Source organism: Microcaecilia unicolor, chromosome 3 (assembly GCF_901765095.1).
Source record: "Microcaecilia unicolor chromosome 3, aMicUni1.1, whole genome shotgun sequence".
NCBI classification, from domain to species: Eukaryota; Metazoa; Chordata; class Amphibia; order Gymnophiona; family Siphonopidae; genus Microcaecilia; species Microcaecilia unicolor.
In genome coordinates this window covers 182101842-182129788 of record NC_044033.1, presented here as the reverse complement: position 1 = coordinate 182129788, position 27947 = coordinate 182101842, and the positions used below count along the sequence as shown (strand labels likewise).

General features: G+C 44.8%; 1 protein-coding gene across 1 annotated transcript in view; it reads right to left on the bottom strand.

Annotated features, from left to right (window-relative positions):
* The window catches only part of BAZ2A (bromodomain adjacent to zinc finger domain 2A), a 205016-nt gene that overhangs the window by 33163 nt on the left and 143906 nt on the right, over positions 1 to 27947 (bottom strand). Inside the window, exons 22-26 of the mRNA XM_030196700.1 lie at positions 23713 to 23971; positions 23326 to 23481; positions 22725 to 22885; positions 8339 to 8622; positions 4928 to 5060 (exon numbers count right to left, since the gene is read on the bottom strand). Of these exons, the coding sequence (XP_030052560.1) occupies positions 4928 to 5060; positions 8339 to 8622; positions 22725 to 22885; positions 23326 to 23481; positions 23713 to 23971 (993 nt within the window). The remainder of the gene's footprint in view (positions 1 to 4927; positions 5061 to 8338; positions 8623 to 22724; positions 22886 to 23325; positions 23482 to 23712; positions 23972 to 27947) is intronic.

Sequence of the window (27947 nt, the reverse complement as noted above, 5' to 3'; positions counted from 1 at the left end):
TCACAGACATGTCCCTAACAAAGGAGGCAAAGGAAAGGCTCTCTGGTGGCGAAAGCTTCCTTTCCGGTGAAGGAGTGGGGTCAGAGGGAAGATCACAGGACTCCTCGGAAGAGAAATACCTGGGGTCCTCCTCCTTCCCCCAAGAGGCCTCCTCCTCGGTGTCGGACATGAGCTCCCTGACTTCAGTCCGAAGCCGGGCCCGTCTCGAGTCAGAGGAACCAAGTTCTCAATGATGACGTCGAGAGGTGGACTCCCGCGCTGGCGGGGATGAAGCTCCCTCCATCGACGTCAACGGAAATTCCACCTGAGTGGCGGCCGAGACCGATGCCGCAAGCGATACCAGTGTCGGCGACCGCATCACAGAGCCAGAGCCAGCTGGCGCTTCCATCAACGGTGCCGAGGGCACAAGCACCCCCGGCACTGGGAGAGACTGGCGCAGTAGCCCTTCCAGGATACCTGGAAGAATGGCCCGGAGGCGCTTGTCCAGAGTCTCTGTCAGGAAAGGCTGAGGGGCCGGTGCAGGAGTCGGAGATAGAATCTGCACAGGGCCAGGCGGCGGTACCGGACTGCCCGACGACTGACGCATCAACACCTCCTGGATGGAGGGGGAGTGGTCCTCCTGGCGTCGACGCTTCTTGGGGGCAGAATCCGGATATGGCATCAACCTCAAGAACCACAGGCCTGATGACCACCTCTCGCTGGGAGCAGTTGAGTAAGCCTCGTCAGTTCCTGCTGGGCAGGCCCATCGGGACAGACCCTTTTCGGATCCGATCCCGAGGAGGCGTGTGGATTCCCGTCCTTCTCTTCGGTACCGCGGAGCACCGATGACGTGCATCGAAAGAAACAAGCTAAGAAGCATCGTCATAGGTCGCCCCCTTCTCACGGTACCGTCGACACCGAAAAGCCGGGCCAAGCACCAAAAAGATGATCCCCCTGAGCTTGTCTCGCCACCTGTGTCCGCTTTTTTAAGCACGCTTTGGGGTTATGCTCAGGCCCAAGGCTCTGAAGGCACCAAGTGTGGGTGTCGGAAAGCGAGATTGCCCGGCCGCACCAACCACACTTCTTGAAGCTGCTGCGAATCCTTGATGTCATCAACGGAAAAATCGCGGTGGCGAGGTCAAAATCGTCGATGGTGGCGGTAAAAAGGGCCACAAAAGGGGAAGAACGCGGACACGCGGCCAAAAGGGCTGCGACGGTGGTGAAAGGAAACTTAAGACGGCCAAAACTAGAACACTACAGGTAAAAAATTTTTTTAACTTTTTGAAACGAAAGAAAAGAAAGCGCGGACGGCGCCACTAAACAAGGAAAAAATGCGAACAAATCACCAGATGGTTTCCGAGGGCTGAGAGGAGAGGGACGCAACGCAGTCTCTCTCCACCGCGGAAAACGAAAAACTGAGTGGGAGCGGTCGCACATGGGCGGGAAGATGGCCGCGCATGCGCGGTGGGCATGCCCCACACGCGGGACCTCCCGTGACACTTTTTGAGTTTGCTGTGAAACTCTTCCGGTTGGAGGAGGCTGCCGTGGACGTCACCCAGTCATGAGAACAAGCAGCCTGCTTGTCCTCGGAGAAACTCTGATCTTCTCTTCTGCTGATGTTTCAGTTTCTGTGAAGATCATCTAGTAGGGATATGAGAACCATTTCCGTTCCATAACTGGTTCTGAATCCAAATTGACATGGATCTAGCCCGTTTCTCTCTTCTATCCAACTGTTAAGTTAAACACAGACTGTTTGTTCTATAAGTTTTCCTAGAAATGGGATGTTAGATACTGACCGGTATCTTTCAAGCTTGTTCTGGTCAAGATTGTTCTTCAGCAGAGGATAATTCACTGCTCCTTTTAAAGCTGTTGGTAGCTGTCCATTAGAAAGGAGATGAGTTCACAATTTTTGTGGCACCTTCCGGTAACGATACCGGAACTTGCCTGCTGCACTGTATTTGATGGTGTCTTGTGTGGGAATTCTGTGAGCTCTTGGGTCCTGCTGGAGGCGGAGGTATAGGTAACTGCTGGCCTCCAAAGGACAGCCAAACAACCCCTAGACTTCACCCGCGGCGACCGCCGTTCACCGGGAGTTGAGCTCCCAGCTGCAGGCAGCCAACGGGACTTCTGGAACCGCAGGGGTTGGCGGACTGGCTAGACGAGAGAGGCAGGAGCAAGCGAGGATAGTCATAAACAAGCAGTGGTCAGGGCTGGCAGCAAGTGAGGATAGTCAGAAACAAGCAGTGGTCAGGGCTGGCAGCAAGCGAGGATTATCAGGAACAAGCAGTGGTCAGGGCTGGCAGCAAGCGAGGATTATCAGGAACAAGCAGTGGTCAAAATCAGGAACACATACAAAAGGTCCAAGTGCACTGCAACTACCCAGGAACGGAATAGAAGCCGAAGCACAGAAGGACTGAAGGCAAGGCTTTAAATAGGGAGGCAGAGTCAACCATTCTCAGCTGAATCCAACATGGCTGCCCCCACAGGAGATCTCCAAGGACCAAATATGGGCTTCCTTCCTGTCCTTGTTACTCTAAGATGGCTGGACCCCCTGAGCTAACCAAGATAGCTACTGCCATTGATCCAACCCAGATGACGGCTGCCAGAACTAGGAAACCGAAATAGACCTTCCTAAGCCTGATCCTTGTCCCTTTCCGATGGAACTGCGGAACGACCTAGTCGGGAGGTGTGTCGAACAGGTGAGGGACGTGACAGATGGGCAGGGGCTGAGGGAGCAGATAGCTGGTAGCTAGTCAAAGGCCTCTTAGGATTTTGTCAAGGCCTTTCTCTGTTATTGGGTTCAAAGAGTCTCAAATGCCTGTGTGAGTAGGGAGCAAGTTTGTGTGCTCCTGGTTAGCTGAGTGGGCACTGTGTGGGACTGCCTGTAAATCCTGGAAGACAATTTTATTGGCAAAGTATACAACAAAATTATTGCAGTTTAGTTGTGACTGGGCAGGCTCGTTCTGTTGTCGGGGTTGCAGTAGGCTGTTTACTGGCTTAACAGGTACATGGAAGCTCTGGGATGAGGGGGCATGGGTTAAAGGTGAAAGGGGACATACTCAGGAGTAACCTAAAAAAAAATACTTCTTCACGGAAAGGGTTGTGAATTCATGGAACGGTTTCCCAGTGGAGACAAAGACTATATTTGAATGCATAAAAGCTTAGGACAAGCACACAGGTCCTGAATGTCTGAATGCATTGGGAAGCCCTTAGAAGGACCTCTAAGCCCTATCATGATCGACGAAGATGGAACTCCTGACACCAAAGCAGAAGGCTCCTCAATGGAAAGAACTGCCAGTGCCTCAGAAACAAGAGTACTGAGTTCCTCTTTATGAAACAACCTCAGGACTTTCGGATCATCCCCCTCCTCAAGAGGGAGCTCTCCCTCCTCTAATGACTCCTTCAATGATGTCTCCTGAATAGACTGATACTATATCTGTGCCCCCCCCCCCCCGGAGGTCTAATTGAAATCTCTTAGGAGCCGGAGGGGCAGCAGAACAAGGAACTAAAGCACTTGCAGCAACTCTGTCTCTCAATCTCACATCAGAAAACAAGGAAGATTCTTCATCTAAATCTGACACAATAAATTTAGGAACAGGTTCAGAGTTCAGATGATGGCCCTGAAGTAGAATATGAAAATAGGGTGAGCCAGGCACTTTTCTCTGACTCAATGATAGCTAAATCCACTTGGTTCATGTGACATGTTGGTGAAAGCCAGAGAATCTGCCTTTCATTTGAGAGAACACAAGTCCAACCATGAAATGATATGGATCCAGCCAACATACTTGTTCAACTAACTCAACTCAAGCAGATTGTGGAAAATCTTCTCTGAAGCTACAGGTAGGGCAGAGAGAGTCAGAAACAAACTATTAATAAACTACTGTCCCCACTCCAGTAGCCTTTAACTCAACCCCCCCCCCCCCCCCAAAAAAAAAAATGCCTCCAAATGGTCACATCTATATTAGAGAGAAATCTGAGATTAAAAATACAATCTCAAGTTTTCTGAACAGGATAATTACTCAGTAGTCTGCTGCAGAAGAAAAGGGGTCATTACACCCAGAGAAGTCTGTGTACTTCTTTTTTTCTTTAAAATAAGCTGGCTAGGAGACTACATTTTTTGCCTTCTCAAAAAATGTGTAGGACTAAAAAAAAAAAAAAAAGAAGTTTTAATCACAGTTAGGGTTCTCTCTATCCACAAAGAAGGAATTTGTTCAGAAGAGAACCAGAGAAATACTGGGAGGCCAGAAATAAATGCAGTCAGACACGATATTGATTTTCCATCCAAAAAAAAAAATTAGCTTCTGCACCATCTTGCCATTTTCTCAGCACACAAGCATTTTCTCAAAACAGACAGCACGCAGCACTAAATCAGTGGCTCTCACTCCCAGATGCTTTCCAGGGATTCATCTACACACAGAACTGCAATTCAGTCCTACAAAAGCTGTGCAGCATCAGCACGATGAAAACAGCTCCTGCTGGCAAGCGTTGCAGCTGTGGTTTTCCTGTTTATAGTGTAAGAACACAACAGTTGCTCACATAGATTCCAGCCCAAGTCCTGTTGCCTTGATTGAGCCCCCAGGACCAGAGAAGAGGATGTCAGCTATTCAGATTGTTCCTGTCATTGCACTATCCTGCCGTTATGATCCCATCCACATCAGTAGACAGCAATAAAATTCATCACAGACCAACAGAAGAGTGGGAAGCAGCAGTGCCCCTCAGATACAACTGATTTTTCTGCGTTCCTCAGTTTCCACTGTGAGTCTTATTCTACTGATACAGGGTCTTATTTTACTGATACAAGCATCTACACTAGTGAGAGGGGGTAAAATATGACACTGTTACGTGAGTGTCAGCATGGATAGGAGCCTCAGAATAGAGCTCAAAGATGAGCTTCAGTACCTGCTCTTTGATTAAAGGGGAAGGGAAAGAAGGCCCTCTCCCCACTTACCACCTTAGTGATAGACTTCTCCCAGGAGATAGATTTCTCCAGCTGATACAGGCACAAGGAGACCTGTGCAGCACTTCGACACCTCTCTAGGGTCTGTCTCCAGGTGCGTAACCGGGGCGTGATTAAATACTCTCTGGGATAAAAGAAAGAAGGCACATTACTTCAGTTCCTTCATCACTCTTCTCAACCAGTTTATTGTAGAAACATGTGCCACGATCCAGTAACAGCAAGACAAGGGCAATATAATTAGGGCTTCTGTCATTATGTGTCTACAAATTGTAAAATGTAGTGGGTCAATACTGAGCTGGTGGTGGTCAACGTTTTTATAAATGCTGACTGCCACCAACTAATTTAGACCCAGATATTCAGTGCTGGGCCATATCCAGGCACTGGCACTGAATATCAGGCCAGTGATGGTACCCAAAAGTTATGTAAGTATGATCAAAATTCAGTGCAGTATCCACATAGCTAATTGGATAAAGGCAAGATTGCTATTTATGTGGTCCTACTTGCCTTGTTAGATATGTGGGCGCTGGCATTGAATATTGACAGTGCCCACATAACTCCTGGCTCCACCTAGACTCTAACCCAGACTGATGTAGCGTGGCCTGGACAGCACTGTAGCGGTCACAGATGATATTAAGGTGGCTATTTTAGAATTTCTATGTTTTGGATAACTGTTTTGCATGGACGTCTAAATCCTGATTTTACAAAGCCAGGATATAGATGTCTAGAACTACAGTATGTCCATATGACAAGGAGGAGTGGTCTGGGCAGGACTAGGGAGTGGCCAAAAGATGGACATCCAACTCCGATTACAGAAAGGGATGGGATGTCCAAGTCCAAAAAGATGGATATATGTATTTAGACTTGGTACTCAGCATGTCCAGGTTACAGAAAAGTGCTCTGATTGAGCAGTTCTCCACTGGAGTCACAGTAGTTTAGTGTTTAGTTTAGTTCATTAAAAATTTGATATACCGCCCTTTGCAGGGGTATCACAGCAAGGTAGGTTGCTGTTCCAGGAGAGGGCTATCAAGCGGGTTGGCAAATGGGAAAGCAAGGCAAAAAAAGTGGGCTTTCAAGAGTGATTTAAAATGGCAAAAAGACAGCTCTGAGTGTAGGGCTAAAAGGAAGGCATTCCAGAGGGTCGAGACTAGGTAGAAGAAAGCAGAGTAGTGGGTGGATTCCAAGCGAGATAAATGGACTGGGGGAATAGCAAGGAGGAAAGCGGAAAGGGACCGAAGAGGACGGGAAAGGGTATAGGGGGAGATGACGGAGGTGTAAGGTAGGAGGGAGAAACAGAATGCAGAGCCTTAAAAGATAAAATCAGAAGTTTAAATTGAATTTGAAAGGGGATAGGAAACCAACGGTGTTGTGCAAAAAGAGGAGAGATGATCAGATCTATTTGTATGACTAAGGAGACAGACAGCGGTGTTTTTGAACTGTCTGCAAACGAGAAAGAGGAACCTTGGGAAGACCAGTAAAAATGACATTGCAATAATCCAAACGGGAAGCGACCAAAGAAGAGAGGAGTGTGGCACAAGAGGAATCATCAAGGTAAGTCTGGTGAGAGTGGATTCGGCAGAGAAAGAAGAAAAAAGACTTTACACTAAAGGAGACAAGAGAAGAGAAAGAAAGCTGGGAGTCAAAGGTCACACCAAGATACTTAAGAGAATTAGAAAGGGAAGTGCCAGATAAAGTGGGAACAGAGGTAGGAGGAGAGGAATTACTCGAAATCCAGAGGGCAACAGATTTGGATGGATTTAGAACTAAATGGTTAGACGTTAACTAACAAGAAATAACAGACAAACAGGACTGGAGGGATGCGAGATTAGGATTGGGTGGGTGGTGGGAAACCAAGAGAATATCATCTGCATAGATGTAAAATCTAATAAAGAAGAAATGTATCAAAGTTGCCAAAGGGGCCAAGAAAACATTTAAAAACTTGGGTGAAAAGTAAAGAACCCTGGGGTACACCATGATGGAGACAATGAGTGCGGGAGCAAGCACTGGGGAGTGAAACAAAAAAGGAGTGGTCACTGAGGAAGGAGGTAAACCAACTGAGGACAGAGCCAGAAATACCTATAGAAGAGAGACAGGACAGAAGTAGGACATGACTAACAAGATCAAAAGCAGCAGTAAGATCAAGAGAAACAACAATAGTGGAAAGGCTACGGTCGAAAGCAGAATGGAGATTGTTGAGGAGAGAGATGACAATCGTTTCTGTGGAGTGACTACTACGGACCCCAGATTGGAAAGGAGAAAGGAGGATACAAGGTGCTGAGACAACTGGTCAAGGACTATTTTCTCAGTAAGTTTGGAGAGGAAAGGGAGATTAGAAATAGGCCTGTAATTAGAAAGAGCAGAAGGGTCGAGGGAGGATTTCTTTAATGACAGTGGTCGTCCAAGAGGAGGGAACAAACCCAAATGACAAATTATTTGTGATCGTGGTGAAAGCCAGAGGAAGGAAACCGTGACAATTAAGAGAGATCCAGTGGGAGAGAACAGGGTCTAGAGAACAGGTGATTTTCTGGCAAGAATGAAAGCATCTTTCAAAAGCATATTTGTCTGTCCCTGGAGTTCTCACAATTTAAAAAAATAAAAAGAAATAAATAAAAAGAAAGAAAGGAAAAAGAAGATAACAAATAGCTACAATGGGATTTGAACAGGCAATCTCAGGCTCTCTGCCCAAGTTCTCAGAATCCGGCATATCCAACAGACCCTCCCGGTGTCTGCATCGTATTTATTTCTATTAAAAATCTTTGTTTTAGAAAAAAAAATGTAAATCAGGAACTCTGTACCTTTGTTTATGCTCTGTTTGAGGGGTATATGCAGCGTTTTCCATATTATCCGACTTTTCAGTTACCCGACAACGGGTCGGTCCCGTTTAGATTGGATAATCGAGACTGTATTGCACTTGGATATCCATTTCTCATGTATTTTAAAACAGGATGTATGTCGGCAGATCCTGTTCTAAAATACATGAGAAACAGATGTCCATATCCGACATACAGACTTAGATATCCTTTCTAAAATTCCATTGTAAACATCACTGCCCAGTTGTGTTGCTGAATATCCTCTCCTGATCCGCTCAGTGCAATTTAACCGAGCAGGAGCCCAAAATCAGAAACTCTAGGTACAACAGCCATAAAACCAATACAAAAATTATCCAAAGATGCTACAGTGCATGGGCTCTCCAGGTCATATAGGTCCATTCCTCAAATGCAATCCTACTTCAGAAGGCACCCAGATATTGTCCAACTTTGCAAGAGAAAATGGGAGGTTGTCTGTAAAGGTCATAGATACTGCTCCATGTGGTGTCTCCTCCCTATTAAAGACAAGATCTCTTCTGTTGTTGTACAAACATGTCTTTAAGGCAAAGAAACTGTAAAGGGGGAGTTCAATACTCACACTTCTGTCTGGCCGAGCTCTGGGGCATCAGGATGGGTCACAATCACTTTTTCTGTTACAACTTCACTCTGCACCCAGAGCGGCGCCTTCAAGTACCTTCGCTCTACATTCTCCTCTAGTGCGGCCAGCCGCAGCACTGCCAGGTCCAGTGGGTGGGTGGCTTCCCGCTGCAACATCACCCCTTCCTTCTTCACCCTGATCGTGATGTCATCCAGGGGGTCCAGCTTGTGCTCATAGTATTGCAGGTCCTCCCGAGTCGAGTCTGGGTTCAGACACATCCACCCCTGCAGAGGAAATGGTCAAAGCCAGTCAATTTGAGGAGTCCTGCTCTCATATCTAGGGCTTTCACAAAATTGACTACAGAGACCTATTTCATTGAGTTAGCTGTGTACCTTCTCCTTTTCATACAAACTAACTTGTGTATTTACACACAGAATATATACAAAGAAGGACAAGGCCTTAAACATCTTTGATAGCTTTGTGAAGGTATCTGCTTCCCTGACTACTATGTCCTTCAGCTAATTTTGCAGAAATAAAGGTTTAAGATGTAGGTGATCTCTTTTTATTAGAGTAATTTAAAACATTTCTGACTAGCTTTCAAGAGCTATGCTATCTTCACTGGGTCAGTAAGGCATCTACGTATCCAAGTGGATTAATAGAGCAACTTTAGTCAAGCTAATTTTATAGATTTCTTTTATGACCTGGCAGTTTTCTCCTGCTTCTTTGGGCTCCAGCTCAGTCAGAACCAGGGCTACAATCCAGCACCATACACATTCCTTTACAAGCACTTGGGCACTTCTCTCCTCATTTATATCCACGAACTTTCTCTATGACAGTGTATCTAGTGTGGTCACTGAAACAGTGGTCCTGAGCTGGGGGCATGTGTGTTTATCTGCATTGTCTCTGCCTATACTTTTTTGTATCTGTGCTGCTTTTATGTCTTGTGTATGTCCCAGACCTGGAAGTGAGGGCGGGGGTGGTTAGAATAGGGTAGTACCCAAACATTCTAATCAGGAGAAAACTGCCAGGTCATAAAAGAAATCTGTAATAGCAACAGATTTCAAAAAGATAAATTTTATAGTTTAATCAACAGGTGCCATTGTCCACATCCAGAACCCACTGATTGGATGTTATCTGGGCCCTCGTCCCAGAAAAGAACAATTGACCCCCTATCCACTTCAAGGAGGAGTGGACCCCCAAGACCTCATTTTGGCCCTCTAGAGATGCCCAGAGCCTTCTGGCCCTGGGAACTTTTCTTGTGGTCGAAACAATAAGACAACCTCCCTGGAGTCCTGGACCTTACTGGGGTGGTAAAGCCTGGTTTCCCAAGAGGAGTCAAACAGGCAGATGATCAAAAGCCCCGTACTGTTCCAAACAGTGCTCTAAAATAGCGCTGGAACAGCGTGGGGCGCTATTAGACCTATGATCAGAGATAATGCATGCAAATTTACGCAGCGCAATTATCTCTGATCATGGGGTAGAAGTGCGGGCAAATTGTGTCTGAGCATGAGCTCAGCACAATCCTCCCCGTACTTGTCTGACAGGTCTGGGCTGTCAAAAGCCCAAACCTGCCAAACACAGGGGCTGGAGGTCCATGGGACCACCAGGCCCTGACTATCCCTGCCCAGAGCAATGGGGGCTGGAGGTCCGGCGGACTTCCAGTCCCACCCGACGATTCCCCCCCCCCCCCAAGGTTCAGGGAGAGCTGAAGACCCGGTGGGTCTCCAGCCCCCCCCCTCCAAACCCCTGGAAAATGGTCCCTGGTGGTCCAGATGCCGCCGGCCAAACCCCCACCCCTCCCAGCGAGCGATGGGGGGGGCTGGAAGTCCGGCAGACCTCCAGCCCACCCCAACTCCCCCCCCCCCCCCAGCGTTGTCAGTTGAACCCCTGATGGTCCAGCGTGAAAAAGAACCCCCTCACGGCCCTCCTACCTTTGTTGGAGGAGGGAGGTAGCCTGCCTCCCTCCTCTTCCTTGTGTTGACGATGCTGCAAAATGGCGGCACCCAGCCCCACCCAGTGCATCTTGGGATGCGCTGGGCGGGGCTACAGACCATATGTCTGCTTGGGTTACGGAGATTGTAACCGAAGTAAAACAGGCCATTGATGCCTCGCTGGATAAGTGTTTGCAATGTGTAACTGATAAACTGGACATTGGAGTCACTAAAAGGAGAATTCACTGCACACTGTCATTGTGTGTCTGATATTGAAGACAGTGTGCAACAGCTTTCCACTTCCAACGAGGACCTGCATAACAAAGTTCGTATACTGGAAGATAAACTGGATGACACTGAAAATCGGTCTCGGAGGGGAAACTTACGTTTCGTAGGACTACCTGAAAAGATTGCTGAATCGGGCTCTTGGAGTCCTGGTTGGTCTCTACATTGCAATTACAATCTGAAGCGGGCACCCTGCATATTGAAAGAGCCCATTGGCTAGGCCCTCGCGAGTCTGCTGAAGTGCGTCCCCGAGTAGTTATCTTTAAGCTCTTGAAATACATGCACAAAGCTGAAATCGTACGGGCTATTCGAAGTAAAGGGCCACTTACCTTTGAAAATAAGCCAGTGCTGTGCTTTCAAGATTTTTCATCTAGAGTTTCCCTTCTGAGAAAGGCCTATGCTCCGATATGTGCTGAGTTACACCAACGTTACATTCAATTTGCTCTTCTATACCCAGCCCGTCTTAAAGTGTTTACAGAAGGTAAGCCACAAATCTTCGAAGAAGCAGACTGGGCTAAAATCTTTCTTCAAAATCTTCTGTCTTCGAGCAATCAATCTTGACCGCTAAATCTGAGGAAGTTTGGCTGTTGTGGGCCCACATAGGGCTAACTGCTATTCTTTCTGGAATGCCATTTGGAATGCTCTTTACTATGTTTGGATGATGGATCTCCTGGGACTAGATCTTAGTACTTCAACTGTGGACCAACAAGGCTGCACAACTGGCGGAAAGATTAATACGTGGAGTTTTTCTATCAGTTTTGCATTTTGTGAATAGACTGAACATCTCAAGATGTTTCCTTTTTTTTCTCTCCTCCCCACATTATGGGCTATCTTGTGGTAGCGTTTTCGACATTGGACCTCGATGGCTGTGACTCTATTTGATCTCATTGAAACTCCTGCCTTGCTTAGTTGAAGCACCTTTAGGGTCCAGGACCTAGTGACATTGGGCGCGGGGATACACTTGTTATAACACTATTTCTACAATATGGCTTTTGTGGTATCCTGGGGTCATCTGTGGATCCTTTTTCGCGGATATGGGGAAGTATAAACTAAGAAACTGTATAAGGTAGATATGATTTCTAAACTGTGTAGATGCTGAAGCTGGCTTTATTGCTGGGCTCATGCGAAAGGAATATTCAATGCAAGCCTTTATGTTACGTATTTTAGGATTTTCTGACAGTTTTATAATGTACATTTTTTTTTAAATTCTTGTAGTTCACGTGTATAGAGATGTAAATATTAATCATTACATGCATAAACCAGATGTACTTTCAACTTGTTAGCATTGTATACGTTTTGAAAGGTGGGTGGGATTCCAGGGGCGAGATTCCCACGTGGACCTCGTCCTAACGTGAGCGTTGTATGATGGGAGGGATGATACAAGGGCAGGTGGGTGGTAGGGATGGAGGGAATTATGTTTGTGTTGGTTGGGTGTAAGGATCGGAAACAGAATATTTCTTTTTGTGTCGGAGTGTTTTGGTTTCTTTTCTTTTCAGGAGGTAGGCTCGAACCTTCTATGGGTTGAGCAGGGCTCCTATGAACTCCAATCGCTGGACAGGGTGTAGATGAGACTTGGGTTTAAAATGAACCCTAGTAGCTCTAGCACCCGAATAGTCATCCGCATACACGCCCGAGCACTATCTTCTGAGGTGCTCTTCACTAGCCAATCGTCGAGATACAGGAACACATGGACTCCAAGTCTGTGTAGCGATGCTGCAATTACCGCTAGACACTTATTGAAGACCCTGGGAGCTGACGTGAGACCAAAAGGCAACACGCGATACTGAAAGTGATGTGTTCTCAGCCGAAATCGAAGATACTTCTGGTCGGCTAGAAGTATAAGGATGTGAGTATATGCATCCTTTAAGTCTACAGAGCATAGCCAATCGTTTTTCTGAACCATTGGAAGAAGGGTGCCCAGGGAGCTAACAGGTTCCCCTCACTACCTCATCTCCTACACAAGGTTCGATCAAATCCAGCTGGGATACCAAGGTGAAAGCCATACTAGACAAAATTGCTCAGTTTACCACTAAAAAAGGTCTGAACCATTGGGAGAAGGGTGCCCAGGGTGTTAACAGATTCCCTCACTACCTCATCTCCTACACAAGGTTCGATCAAATCCAGCTGGGATACCAAGGTGAAAGCCATACTAGACAAAATTGCTCAGTTTACCACTAAAACGGTCAAGACGTCCAGAAATTCACCATGGTTTACAGAGGAACTATCCATCCTAAAAAGGGAATGTTGACGCCTTGAAAAGCAAAGGGGAAAAACCAAAGATACTACTGATAGATCTAAATGGAAGTCAGCCTTCCAACGCTACAAAAAGAAGGTAGCTGATTCAAAATGTCAGTACTATAGTAGCCTAATAGGTCAAGATGATCTTGACTACAAAAAACTTTTCTCTTTAGTTAAAAAAAACTAGCTCCCACTAATGATGATGAACATTCGCAGAAAATACGTCCCACCACCCAAGACCTAGATGATCATTTCACCAATAAGATCCTCCAAATTAGGTCTCAACTAACTAAAGCTAATCCAACAGAGGAAAATAGTCCGACCCACAGTTCAGCATCATTCGCCAGAGATCCTACAATCCAAGGACTCAAAACTGACCAAAACTGGGAATCTTTTCAACCACTAACAGCTGAGGAATTAAGATCACTGCTGTTGAAATGCTCCCGAGCCAACTGCTCGCTGGATCAATGCCCAAAATACCTACACAAATCCATCCCTGTGGAAGCAGTAAACTGGTTACTCGATGATCTCAATGAGTTGTTAAAAACTAGCTCTCTTCCTCCTGATATGGGCAAAATTGTTCTCACACCGCTGTTGAAGGGATCTGGGCTAGATGCAACATCGCCTGCAAACTACCATCCAGTGGCAAGAATACCCATTTTTACTAAAGTATTAGAAACCTACATCAGTAAACAACTCTCTTTATATCTATAAATATTTTCTATATTACACTGGTCACAATTTGGCTTCAGATCATCACATAGTACGGAATTATTGCTGCTAGGTCTAACTACATATGTCAAACAACAACTATGCAAAGGCGACCAAGTAATTCTTCTCCAATTCAATATATCGGATGCGTTCGATGCGGCTGACACACATTGCTACTCGAACGCCTGAATCAGATAGGAATAACAGAGACTGTGATCAAATGGTACAGTGAATTTCTTTCAAATAGAAGCTATTCTGTCAAGCAAAACAACTTCCAACTACTGGTCTCCTAACTGCGGGGTCCTGAAGGAATCCCCCCCCCCTCTCAACTATCCTTTTCAATCTGTTTATGACATCCCTTGCCTCCGTACAACAGGGTCTTAATGAACTACTATTATACTATGCGGATGACATCCTGCTTCCCTTACCAGTGACTGCATCAAAGAAAGATACAGCTCAGTCTGCAGCGAATGGCATGACTGCTGATGGCACCTGGACTCTGACCAATAAACTGAAACTGAATGTGCAAATAAACCAAGGTCCTGTGGTTCCGAAATCAGGGAGTTGAGGTCCCAACATCAATATCTTTGTCCAATGGTCAAAGCTTTACAGTCGAGTCTGAAATCAGAATACTAGGTGTCTTGCTTGATTCTTCACTCACCTTCTCTTCCCATATTAACCAGCAATGGAAGAAAACACTATTCAAAATGAGACAGAAGCATCTAGTCAAATCATTCTTCGACCAAAAAACCTTTGCACTACTAGTCATGTTAGTCCTACCTCATTTGGATTTCTGTAACATTCTATTTCTTGGTATTACGTGTCAATATCAGAAAAAACTGCAAATCATACAGAATACAGCTGCTAGACTAATATACAGATTGAACAGATATACTAGTGTTTCAACTCATCTGAACAAACTGCACTGGCTTCCCATAGCAGAAAGACTCAGGTTCAAAGCTGCTTGTTTAGTTTTTAAAATCTGAACTGCTGACTAAAACCACTTTGCTACGTTTGGTCCAGTCTAACAGACTGAAAGAACAACTGGTGCTAGCGTCACCATTTCAAAAGACGGTTCGAAATAGCCCTGTAGTTGGAGTTAAAATATGGAACTCTCTACCTATTGCCATCAGAACAGAAAACAGCTACCTTAACTTCAGGAAGAGGATAAAAACCTCTCTCTTCCCAAAGACTGCTTCATAACAATCCATTGACTTCTACCTCCTAGTATCATCTGTTATCCTTTCCTATAATGTTTTTGGTCTCATGCATTACACCAATGGTCTCTAATTGTTCTCATACCTCACACTAACATTATTGGCTTTTGTCTAACCTAGAATGTAAACCGCTCTGTACCCTGGAAAGGGGATATTAGTGGTATACATGAATTGATGTGATTTAATTTATGCAAGACTTTTGTGGTCTTAGGCTCACAAATTATTAGGTTTATTTCATTTGATGTACCACCCTTCAGCATAATCAGAGCAGAGTACAATTATCAAACAATTTCTCAAAGGAAAGAAGAAAAAAAGAGAAATAAGAGTAGAATTACATCTTCCAGGGCAGGCGTCAGTGCAAGCCCTCCCTTCAGGGCAAGGACAGGAAGGGAATGCTTGGATAAACAGGTAAGTTTTTAAAAGGGACCTGTACTAGGAGTAGGATTGTTCAGACCGGAGGTCTGTTGGGAGGGCATTTCATAGGGTAGGGACGGCACAGAAAGGCTGAATGGTGAGTCAATTAAAGAGAGTAGTGCAGTGGGGGCAGAGCCAGTCCAGATGAGAGAGGGCTGATCGGAGGACTCGAGATGGGAGTATAGGGAGAGATGAGGGTGAAGAAATAAGAAGGGATGCCTGAGTGTAGTACTTTGTGTGTGAGAGTGAAAATCTTGAATTGAATCAGATACAGGACACGGAAACAGTGGTGGGAAACCAATAAGGAAGTAATGTGATCCGATTTGTGTGAACACAATGGTAAACAGAAAGCAGTATTTTGTATTGTTTGGAGACGCCTGAGGAATGACCCTTTTCCTTCAATTTTCTTATAATCATCATAATAAGTTTGAGGGTAGTATTTTTCATGTTCCTTGACCCTAATTTATTTGAACAGTTTCCTAGTTGCCAAGGAACCTTCCCTTAATGTGGTTGTACCTCCTCTCCTGCTTAAGGAGAAATTAGATCTTACCTGCTAATTTGCTTTCCTTTAGTCCCTCCGGACCGGACCAGGATTGGACTGTTGGGTTGTGCCCGCCTACCAGCAGGTGGAGACTGAGAAAAAACTCTGACTCTAGAGAGCCAATAGGAGCCCTGGCCATGTGACCTTAGCCTCAGTATTTGAATAACAAAGCAGGAAAGAAAGAAAGAACTTCTGTGCCGTATGGAATCCTAGCAGCCACAAATTCCTCGGCAAAACTGAGTACTAGAGCTCACCAGCAACTCTCACCAGAGAAGTGGTATGGCCCATTTGTATTAGAGCTCGCCAGCAACTCTCACCAGAGAAGTGGCATGGCCCATTCATATTAGAGCTCACCAGTAACTCTCACCAGAGAAGTGGTATGACTCACTTAAGGTTTCATATATATTCCATCAACTGAGCTCACCAGCAACTCACCAAAGAAGTGGTATGACCCATTAAGGTTTTATATATATATATTCCAGCAACTGAGCTCACCAGCAACTCTCGGCAGAGAAGTGGTATGACATATTTAAGGCTTTATATATATTCCAGCAACTGAACTCACCAGCAACTCTCACCAGAGAAGTGGTATGACATATTTAAGGCTTTATATATATTCCAGCAACTGAACTCACCTGCAACTCTCACCAGAGAAGTGGTATGACCCATTAAGGTTTTATATATATTCCAGCAACCGAGCTCACCAGCAACCACCAGAGAAGTGGTATGGACCACGCAAAGTCTTTTTTTTTTTTGTTTGTTTTTTAAACATTCCACGTGTGGTAAAGGAACGAATACACTTCCAAACTTAATAAAAGAATCTAAAGAGTTGATAGAACATGGGAGGGGCCTGGTCCGGTCCGGAGGGACTAAAGGAAAGCAAATTAGCAGGTAAGATCTAATTTCTCCTTCCTTAGCATCCCTCCGGACCGGACCAGGATTGGACTGTTGGGAAGTACCAAAGCAGTAATCTTACGGGAGGGACAGACATTGAGAATGTGGTAGAGTCCCTGAAGACACCCAAACTAGGATGAATACGAAGCCAAAGCTTGACAATCCAAGAACCGCCAATAAACTAAATAGAATGACTACAAAGCAAAAAAGCTGAAGCTGAAAAGTCCAAGCGACGCTGAACATTGTCCCCTACCAAGTGGCCGCTATATATTGTCCCCTACCGCATCAGTGCAGCGCAAAGGACAGAGAGACTCGAGAAAAAAAACGACTGAAAGAAGGATGACAAAGGTAGAAGCAGAGCCGCCTGGCAACAAAAAACTGCAATGAATCTACCTCAGCTGAGAAAGTGGAAACCGAAATCCTGAAGTACAATACTCCAGATATTGTAGACTATTGCTGACCTAGCAACAGATTGGAAGTATGTAAAGCCTGTCAGTGAAAAAGTACCTGATCACTAGAAGCTAAATAGGTAAAAACAAGAATGCAGTTAAATACTATGCAGAAGAAGAAGGTACCTAAATCCTTGCTGCAAACTAGACTGAAGGTCCAAATAAACTGACAGCCGCTGCAGTTACCCAACATGAAAAAAAAAAACATATCTCAGAGCGCAATTCAACTGAGAGAGAAAGAATCATCTGTAGCTGTTGCCTCTGCCAGCCAATCACCTGAGACTCTTGTCGTAGACCCCAATTAGTGAAAACGGGAATAAATCAACAGTAGAAACTTGTTAGTACCTTTCATCTGTTAGAAACATATAGAAGTCCATAAAACACTACACAGTTCCAGGAACAACATGTATAGAATGTTTGTACGTTTAGGAATCTAGCCAGGTGCTCATGGTCTGGATTGGCCGTGGACAGAAAGGTGGGCTCAATAGGACCTTTGAGCTTTTCCCAGTGTGGAATTACATATGTACTTATGTAGTAGAACTATAAATATACATATATATTTTCACAGATGCAGCCATCAAAAAACTGGTCACTGTGTATATGCTCCCGGCATACCTGCAGGAAGAATGCTCAATCTCAACCACCAGACCACTAGTGAGAATACAGAGGCCAACTGAGCGAAGGGATTCCATCAGAGATAAATATCTGGATACGAGAGGGCATCTATCTCTGCCGCTGACAAGTCTTTTTAGCAAGAGAGTAAGCAAGGCACATGGAAGGTCAGAGCGAAAAGAAATAGTTGTAGAACTGGGACCTCCCCTTAAGGTACTATCCACTGAGAACTCTTTTTTTTTTCAATGGTCACGAAATTGACAGAGTGAAAAGCTGCCCAAAAAAGACTACCGAGACTCCAAAGCGAATGAAGAAAAAATTCCTTCTTGGGAGCTAGAAAGTAAAATTTTACTCTGCAAAATAGAGCAAGGTAATGGCCGAAGGCCCAAGAACATCCAGAGAAAACAGAAAGTGGGACGCTTGTAGAGAAGACAAAAACAGTCTGCGCCAACTTGACTAAACAAAGAGAGAAAAAATAGAAACATGCTATGAAATCTAATGAGATCACACGAGAGCTCAAAAGAGAGCTCAAATGAGAGACCTGGCTACATGCACCCCATAACCTAGGGTGTGCCCGAAATGCACCACCCGTTGCTTGACCTGACAACTCTGCCAATAAGACTGTCTGTAATGAACCAGACATCTATGGAAAGGATGAAACGACGAGACGTAGTTTCATGAGCGCCGCTGCTACTACGACCATAACTTAAGAAAAAAGTGCGCGGAGCCGACACGAGACCGAAGAGCAGGGCAAGAAAACTGGTAATGAGGACCTTATCATCCTCGTATCACGGACATTACTCCTCCTATACTGAGATGTACTAAGATGTACCGACCCACATCCATAAGAAATGAATGTGGTACTTGCAACCTGGATTGACCACAACTGAGAACAGGATGCTGGGCTTAATGGACTCTTAGACTTTCCCCGTATGACCATACTCATATACTAATAGCAAAAATGCACAGGAAGTGAAAGAATCCCCTTCCAATTGAAAGGAAGGTCTGGAATGAGGACATATAGAATGAAAATGAAAGGATCACCATATGTTGAGCGTGGACTGAGACACACTGGCCTTTAATTTTACCGGATCTCCCCAAACCTCGTATCATGTCATGCCTCCTTCCTCACTGAGATGTATAGAGATGAACAGATGCACACTCACAAGATATGAATGTGGTATTTGCAATCTGGATTGACCCCATCTGAAAACAGGATGGGGACTCTTGGCCTTTCCCATTATGGCAACACTTATGCCCTTATGGCAAAAAATGCACAGAAAATGAGTGAATCTCCTTCCAAGAGAAAAAAACTCTGGAGAGAGGAAGAATAAAATGAAAATGAAAAAGAATAGACTTGGAAAATACCTATTACGGAAAAGGTGGTGAATTTGTGCCACAGGAGACAAGACTGTACCTGACGTCAAGAAAGCTTGAAACAAGACCCTAAAATCTGTAAGGAAGAGAAAGGGATAGCAGATGTTATGGATGGTCATACTGGACAAAACCAGAATGTTTACCATGTGCCCAGACTGAATAGATAGAGGAAACAAAAATACAAGTAGATGGCGTGAGGACCTCCCACTATCCTTAAGTGGGAGAAAATGCAAATTGACCTGATAACTTTACTCCCTAAGTGGACATATATCTTGTAAGTCCTAGAAGAAAACTAAGATAACACATGAAAAACTCCAAGACAGTTGGAAAGTAGAGAAGACGTGAATAAAACATGCCTTCTAAAGCATCTGAGAAAACTGGGTGCTCGGTAGACAGGACTGAGTCTCCTAGAATATGAGAACCATCTGAACCATGTAGCCTATGCAGCTGTCATCTGCTATGCCAAAGAGAACGCATAGCCATGAAAGAAAATTGCTGAAAGGAAGTAAGACCTTATGTCTAGAATTGCAAAGTACGCAACAATTGAGTATCAGACAATGTATTTCATTGCACATGGCATCTGAACCATATAGCCTAGGCTCTAGAGAACGTTTGTTAAGATCTTAAAACACTGTATAAGAACATAGCCACGGAGGAAAATTTCCTGAAAGGAATTAAGATCTTATGTCCAGCATTGTAAAGTACCAAACAATGGCACCTGAACCAGATAGCCTATGCCATAGAAAATGTTTGTTAAGTTCTTAAAACACTGTATAACATCATAGCCATAAAGGGAAATGTTTGAAAGGAACTAAGATATTATGGCCAGATTTGTAAAGTACTAATCAATTGACTATTAGACAATGTAGTCCTATTCACCAGGAAATGAGAAAGACACAGAGTGACACACACTGGACCTCCATAAAAACTGCGCTAGACAATAGCAAAGACCTTTCCTCCAAACATCACACACAAGGGAAAGGAATAGGAAATTGGTTATTTTGGAGCTGAGATATAATTTAATTCTCCCCATTGTCTAAAACAGAGAATTCCCGACTGAGCTGCACTTTGAATCGGAGTCTTGCCAAGAACAAAGAAATCGCCAACTGAGCTGCACTTTAATTCACAACATTGCTAGCAACCAAAAAGTCCCCGACAGAGAAAAAACAGAGGGAAAAACAAAATGAGCGCCATTCGCATCGTAACATTTCGTTTTTTTGTTTTTTTTTTTTAAAAATACATGTAAAAATTAATTGCGGGGAAAATATACTACCAATTGCCCCAACTACCAGAGAAACAATATCTCCTTTCCATTGCACAAACAGCCAAACACAGTAAAAGCAGAAAAACGCTGCCGCGTCAAGGGAAATTGCAGCTGCAGGCAAAACAATGGCGGCCAAGCGCGCCAAAATGAGAAGAATAAAGTTCGGGGGAGAAAACCACTGACCAGACCGACGAAGAAGCAGGAAATCCGTGCCGCTGAAAAACAGATAACCTCCGATGCCGCACAAAACATGGTTTAGCCTTTGGCCCGACAGGAACCGTCAATACAGCTCCCAAGCTATACAGACCTGTCCAAGAGCGAGCACGCGCTTAACAGTTCGCGCCTCTCTCTCTCTTTTTTTTTTTTTTTACAACTACCGCCGCTAACAACGCCGGATAGCAGAGGAAAAATAATGAAGATAACAAAAAACCGCCGATTAAAGTCACAGACGCTGACTTTTCACTTTTTTTATTTTTATTTTTTTAAATAGCTCCGCCAGAAAAGAAAATAAAGACTCTTCAAACAGAATAAGACAGAAGAGCTACCTGCTCGTTATAAGACTGGGGAAAGCAAAAACTACTTCCTTTAAATTCCTTTCATTTGAATTAATTTTTTAAATTTTCTTTTACTTGATTTAATTCTTTAAAAACAGCTGCCTATTAAAAGTGGCTGCCTCTCCCAAAGACGGTACACCTTTCCAGAGAAAGGGACGGCCCTTCCCTGCTAAGCCAGGGAGATGGGGAGGAAGGGGGGTGGACTCGAGACACCCGAGTTTAACACCCCAGAGGCTGTCAAAGAAAGAAAAGAAACCCTGTCAAGCCTCTAATTATGATTCCAGGCACAGAAAAAGTATTATAAATATATCTGTAATATCTTATAGAGAAAAAGAGAGAGAGAGACTAATGGGCTCACTTCCTACCTGCTGGGAGACTGAGAAAATACTGGGGCTAAGGTCACATGGCCAGGGCTCCTATTGGCTCTCTAGAGTCAGAGTTTTTTCTCAGTCTCCACCTGCTGGTAGGCGGGCACAACCCAACAGTCCAATCCTGGTCCGGTCCGGAGGGATGCTAAGGAATAGGGTCTTGCTAATGTCTGTGTTATTTTGGTAGCTGCTCTTGCATGTTTATTTTTTTTTCCCCCTTTTTCTTTAAGAGAATTGCAGGAGCAGGATGTTCATGATGGGACATCCTTGTATACCACAACTCACTGAATTTTTAAAAACCTCTGTATATTCTTGTGTGATTGCGTGTCTGTTGGCTGGAAGAGTAGAGAAGGGGGGAGAACCAATTTTCTAACTGTTGTGTTTCAGTGTATCAAAGTTTCTATGTTGCAGATGATGCAACTGCTTCTCCCATAAAAATGCAGAGCCATATTTTTAGGAAGCTTATTTCTCTGGAGTCCTCAAGTCTGATCCAGCCTATTTTCAAAATGTCTTTTAAACAGACTAGTTTTGTCTCCACACTATTTAAAGTTTTGAGAGTTATGTCCCAGACATTCTTGATGCCTTAACTTCTATTGGGTTGGAAAGAATAAAAAGGCACCTATTTTATAAAAGATGTCTTTATGGCTTTATACAATAGGCTCCCAGAACTGTCCCCAATAGCACACAAAATTTTCCCACATTAATTTACACCAGGGGCGTATCTGCGTGGGGCCACAGGGGCCTGGGCCCCCCGCAGATTTCGCCCTGGCCCCCCTCCCCGCCGTCAACCCTCCCCCGCTGCTTACTTTTGCTGGCGGGGGGCCCCAACCCCCGCCAGCCGAGGTCCGACCCGCAATTTCCGTATTTCGTCTTCCTCCGTGGCCATGTGCTTCAAGGAAGTAACGCTGCAGTGCTGATTCGTTGAATCCAGTTCGGCATCTGACGTCGCAGCACGTCAGACGCCGAACTGGATTCAACAAATCAGCACTGCGTTACTTCCTTGAAGCACATGGCCACGGAGGAAGACGAAACACGGAGATTGCAGGTCGGACCTCGGCTGGCGGGGGTTGGGGCCCCCCGCCAGCAAAAGTAAGCAGCGGGGGAGGGTTGACGGCGGGGAGGGGGTGGAGAGAGGCGGCGGCGGCGGGGGGGGGGAGGGAGGCAAAAATGTGCCCCCCCTCTCTGGCTCTGGCCCCCCCTACCGCCGGATTCCAGATACGCCCCTGATTTACACCTGCTCCTAAGGGAGGCATACAGTGTAATTCCACCCAAGCTACCCAAACTAAGTCGCCAAGAAAGCCTAAGAGCAGATAGTATGAAGGTATATATGTTCTCGTTGGCAAGTGTGATTGTATACATGTATGGCCCCATGCAACTTTATAAGAGCCATTTGTTTGCCAAACCTGAAGAGAGCACCTGAAAATTCTTCAATCTGAAAGGCCTCTAGGAGAAGTGAGGTTCATACTTAAACCCTGATTGCAACGTCCACCCTAGGCCTCTACACACACAGCCCTTCCCACACAGCCCTTACCCTGATCTGCAGGTCTGACATCAGCACTCGCTGCTCCAGGTCTTCCACCCACTGCAGAATGGACAGGTCCACCTCGTATGTCCGATCTGGGACAGACCACTTCCTCAGTGTTTCCCAACATACAGGGTTCCCTGGCCCAGATCTAAACTGAAAGATGGGATCTAGACAGGAGACATTATAGAGCACAAATTACTGCATTATCTGGTTCCTTCATCTTTCATTGTCACAGGAAACTAGTGTGTGAAAAGAAATGGCATAGATCAAATAGGGTCTGTGATACTACAAGAAGGGAAAATGGGCAAATTAAAAAACCTTGAGGTCAATCTGGTATCATATGATACTACAAGAAGGGAAAATGGGCAAATTAAAAAACCTTGAGGTCAATCTGGTATCATATTCTCACACTCATTGCTGCAAAATTGAGCTCTCATTTATACTGGAGTCCCATGGGCTGAAACAAGGGGAGATAATATTTTGAAAGGCAGCCTGACATTTTGATATAAACTAGCAGCATATTAAATTCCTAAATAAGCTAAACTAAGACATGCCCTTACATTATCAGGCCTGTACCAGAAGCACAGCACTGTGTCCTGGCACTTACCATTAGCAGGCCGAATGCAAACTTCCCTGAGGTACTCCTTGTGTTTTGTGAGGTGTTTGTGCAGCGTCTTCTCACGGACCCCACGTGGATGGAGTGCTTTTAAGACCTCTTCAAGCTCATCTGGGTCCTTTATCCACCACCAACCTCTCTGCATCTCTGTGAAAGAAGAGCACAGAGAGAAAGCACCTTTATACTTCACAAGCATCATTATCTTTCCCCCCATATGAATATCATCCACCTACTGCTTCTTCACCCATTCCAACATACCACAAATTCATTTCATTCAAAAGTCAATAAAGTCTACCTAATGCTCTCTTTCCACACCCCCACACAACTTCCCAGCTGCTCCTTACTGTTTGACCCTTCGCTGAAGCCCCTCTCCCTCACCTTGAGGAATGGGTTGTGCTGTGAGCTGTGTGAGGTATTTCTGTTCAACATGCTTGAAGAACTTGGTTGGGGGCCGGCCCCGTCGCTTAGGCTGTCCTGGCACCAGGTGTCCTGGAGGAGGGGGTGGGCTCAGGGTCTTTTCAGGGCTGTCACGCACTTTCCAGGATGCCTTGCGGGACCTAGTGCTGGCATGCAGCAGGGTAGAAGAGGCAGTAGGAGAGAGGCTGACCCCTGTGGGGGCATCAGAAACCCCAATATCCTGAAACGAGATACACGTTCACAATTACAAGGATGTAGTACAGAGGTTTAGCTGGGTTCCTGGCATCAGTCACTAATATAGCCTTTATATCAGTGAGTGCTACAATACTCCAAGTGATTCTTCACATCCCTTTTCAAGAGATTGATAATTACAGAGCACCAAGGGGCATTCAAAAATTACCAACTTGGGTGACAGCAACACATGGACTGTTCTACTACAGTCCCCACAAGAAATTCCCCCATGAGATACTTTTAAAATAACCCTAAACCATCTATCCCCCTTTAAATAACTTATACAGAACCTTCATACATGAATGTGTGAGCACCCCCACACACACATAGCATAAGCCAATCAGATGCCACTTCTTATGATTTTAGTGGCCAGTTTGTAAGTAAGCCTAATAGCATTTAACGAAAAAAAAAAAAAGAACAGAAACGCTGTAAAAAAATGTTGTATGAGTTTGCTCTCTCTCACATTATGGGCTAAAACTCCATGAAGTTGCATCAAGCAAGAGCTGGGGACTGTCTTGATGTCTTGGTGCCTAAAATCTCAGCAAAGCCAGTCTAGCTGTGCACGGGGAGGGTTATTTTATAATAGGGCACAAAGGCTGAGAAAGCAGAAAAATGAATATGGAGAAATGATGTCTTACCTGAAAATGTTCTTTCCTTTAGTCCTAACAAAAAAAACAGCACCACGGGCCTTTAAAAATGGAACACAGTTCTTTAATGAATGAGCCTTGACAAAAAGACCCGACACGGGCCGTGTTTCGGTGACTAGCACCTGCGTCAGGGGTCACAGTGATGACGTGGAAAACTTGGGGAATAACTCGAATATATTCCTCTACAATATATTATTCCTTATCCCACGTCTCATGTAGTAAAAGCTACAAAGCACCAAGGCACTTTCACTTTTGATACAGAAAGTGAAAGTGCCTTGGTGCTTTGTAGCTTTTACTACATGAGACGTGGGGTAAGGAATAATATATTGTAGAGGAATATATTCGAGTTATTCCCCAAGTTTTCCACGTCATCACTGTGACCCCTGACGCAGGTGCTAGTCACCGAAACACGGCCCGTGTCGGGTCTTTTTGTCAAGGCTCATTCATTAAAGAACTGTGTTCCATTTTTAAAGGCCCGTGGTGCTGTTTTTTTTGTTTGGACTTTAGTTTGTACTTTGTTCCCTCTCTTTTGTTCTTTCCTTTAGTCCTACCAGAGCAGTCCAGAACATGTGTGTTTATGTCCATCGACCAGCAGATGGAGACAGAGAAACAAAGTAGTTCTATGTGATTTGGCCCCTAGGAGTACTGTGCAGCCATAGAATAGTCAGTATTTCGAACAACCGAGTAATGGTGTTCAAGTTCACATTTCTGGTCAAATATTGTATGTATTCCAATACTTTTAGCAACAAGGCATTGTTGTACTCTGCTTACACAGTTTCTCCAACTAGGTCAGAAGCTGCCTCAAAATTCAACACTTCCGGTCAAATACTGTATTCACTTATTACATTTATCAACAAAGTCATCTTGTACTCTACTGACACACAGTTCTCCAACTGGTTTAAGGGCTACCTCAAAATTCAAGGAGATCGGTTAGAGGAACTGTAAAATAGAAGCATTTTGAATTGAGAAACTTGTCCATTAATGTTTACTAAGGAAGGGCTTCTGAACTGGTCTGGTAGTAATAAAGGAAAGAAAATGATCAGGTATGACATAATTTCTCCTTCCTTAGTGTCCACACAAGACCAATCAAGAACATGTGGTATGTAGCAAAGCACTCATGAAATTAAGTGGGACTTGAAAATCCCTGCCAGTTAGAAGCCAACCGAATTTCATTTTGATGCAAAAACAGGCCCAAAATCCATGTTCAGCCTTATTTTGGTTCTGGGCTGGAACCGAAACTATGTGCACAGTCCCTACATGCTACCAACACAGCCCCCCTTCCAGGCCTATCTTATCATTGGTGGGTAGTAGGCACAGGTCAAAATAGCTTTCGGAACTTCCAGCTGCCGTTGGAGGTCCCAGTAGCCATTTTGAGTTTGGAGCTGGCACAGGCAGGAGCGACTGAGGATCGCTCCTGCCCATGCCAGTTCCAATCTCAAAATGGCTTCTGGGACCAGCAGCAGCTGGCTGTACACAGACGTGAGTGGGGACCCTCCTGCACCCACTATCCACCGACAATATAGGCCCAGGAGGGGGCAGCCGCTGGGGGTGTAGGTTCGGGAGGGAGGCTACCGCCTTGGGGGGAGGGTGTGGGTCCAGAAGGGAGCTCTTTTTGTTAAGGTGGTGAGGAGGTAGTGGGGCTGTTGGGGCAGGGGAAGTTTTGCTTTCAGCTTCTGCCAAAACTGAGAGACCAATTTCAATTGAAGATTCAGTTTCAGCAGAAACTGAAGATCCTGTTTTCGGAAGAGAGTGGGAAGGAGAGAAGAGCTCCAATATGCAAGTGAGGTCACTCGACCAATTAATTCAATAAAGAATTGAAGCCACAATCCAAACCAGAAAGCAGTTATACAATATTCATGAAATTTTCATTTTCTATAAAAGAAGGACGGAGGGAAATAAAGAGTGTGGCATACTTTAGTTAAGTATTTGTAACACAGGATGGCAATATAATGGGGATGGTAATTTTACTAAAGAGAAGCATGAAGAGGTGTTACTCCACATAGAGAAAACAGGTCACAGGACAAAAATTGTGGACCTGTGCGGTTTTGGATTAGGCTCAGTGCTAGATGAGCAAGACCGCGCTCACCCTCCTGATATCGTCTTCCTACTCCTAGGCCAGACAAAATGCAACAGTTAAGCCGCTGAACTATCACGCAGATGCAGCATGTCATAGTCTTTATTCATAGATATACTGGGAGGAATGGAGAGAAGCTCTTCACCCTGGAAAAGAGATAGCTGAGGGGGGATACGATTGAGGTCTATAAAATCATGAGTGTTGTAGAATGGGTAAAAGTGAATCGATTTTTCAAGTACAAAGACCAGGGGACACAATGAAATTACATGGAAATACTTTAAAAACAAATAGGAGGAAATACTTTTTCAGTCAAAGAATAGTTAAGCTCTGGAACTCGTTGACGGAGGATGCTGTAACAGCGGTTCATGTATCTGGATTTTAAAAAGGTTTGAAAACGTTCCTGGAGGAACAGTCCACAGTCTGTTATGGGGGAAACCACTGCATGCCCCGGGATTGGTAGCATGGAATTTTGCTACTAATTGGGTTTCTGCCAGGTACTTGTGACCTGGATTGGCCACTGTTGGAAGCAGGATACTGGGCTAGATGGACCATTGGTCTGACCCAGTATGGCTATTCTTGTGTTTTTAAATACTCCAGCAGATACAATGTACTGCTACGACCTTCCTGCAGTGTGCTAGCTGCTTGTATTCCCAGGCAAAGTGGAAGAAATGTAGGGAAGCAAAATGCAATCACATAGCTGGTATCTACCAGCCTTCCTGCCTGCTCCTAGGCTGGCAAATTATTCCAACAAAATCTAAACAGCCAAGACATACATGCAGCATAAGAACCTGTATTTCCCAGGGGTACGGGAAACAAGTGGAAAGAGGGAGGGAGGGAGAGCAAACACTTAGAACTCTCTGCCTTAGTGCCATTCCTAGACTGTACCATATCTTTCCAGGAGATTACCCGATGCAAGAACAGTTACTTCTGAAGATAACATGTTTAACAGACAGGCAAGTAAGGCAGCAAGGAGATGGAAAATCCTTTACTAAAGGCCTCTGTAGAAGAATTATCCTTCCCCAGAAATGCCACATAAGCCGTAAAACAAGAGAGGAGGAGAAATTTGGCAACTATAGTGTTAACGCCAAATTAGAGGAAGCCGCAAATAGTGCTTTAGAGACACCATGTCTCAAAGCAGGCCAGTCAAACATGAGAATGAAAAAAGGTTTTTCTGCAGCCAGGCCTGGAAGAAGGTCACTGAGACACTTGTGATGGACTGAAGGTACAGCCAGCACTAACAAACT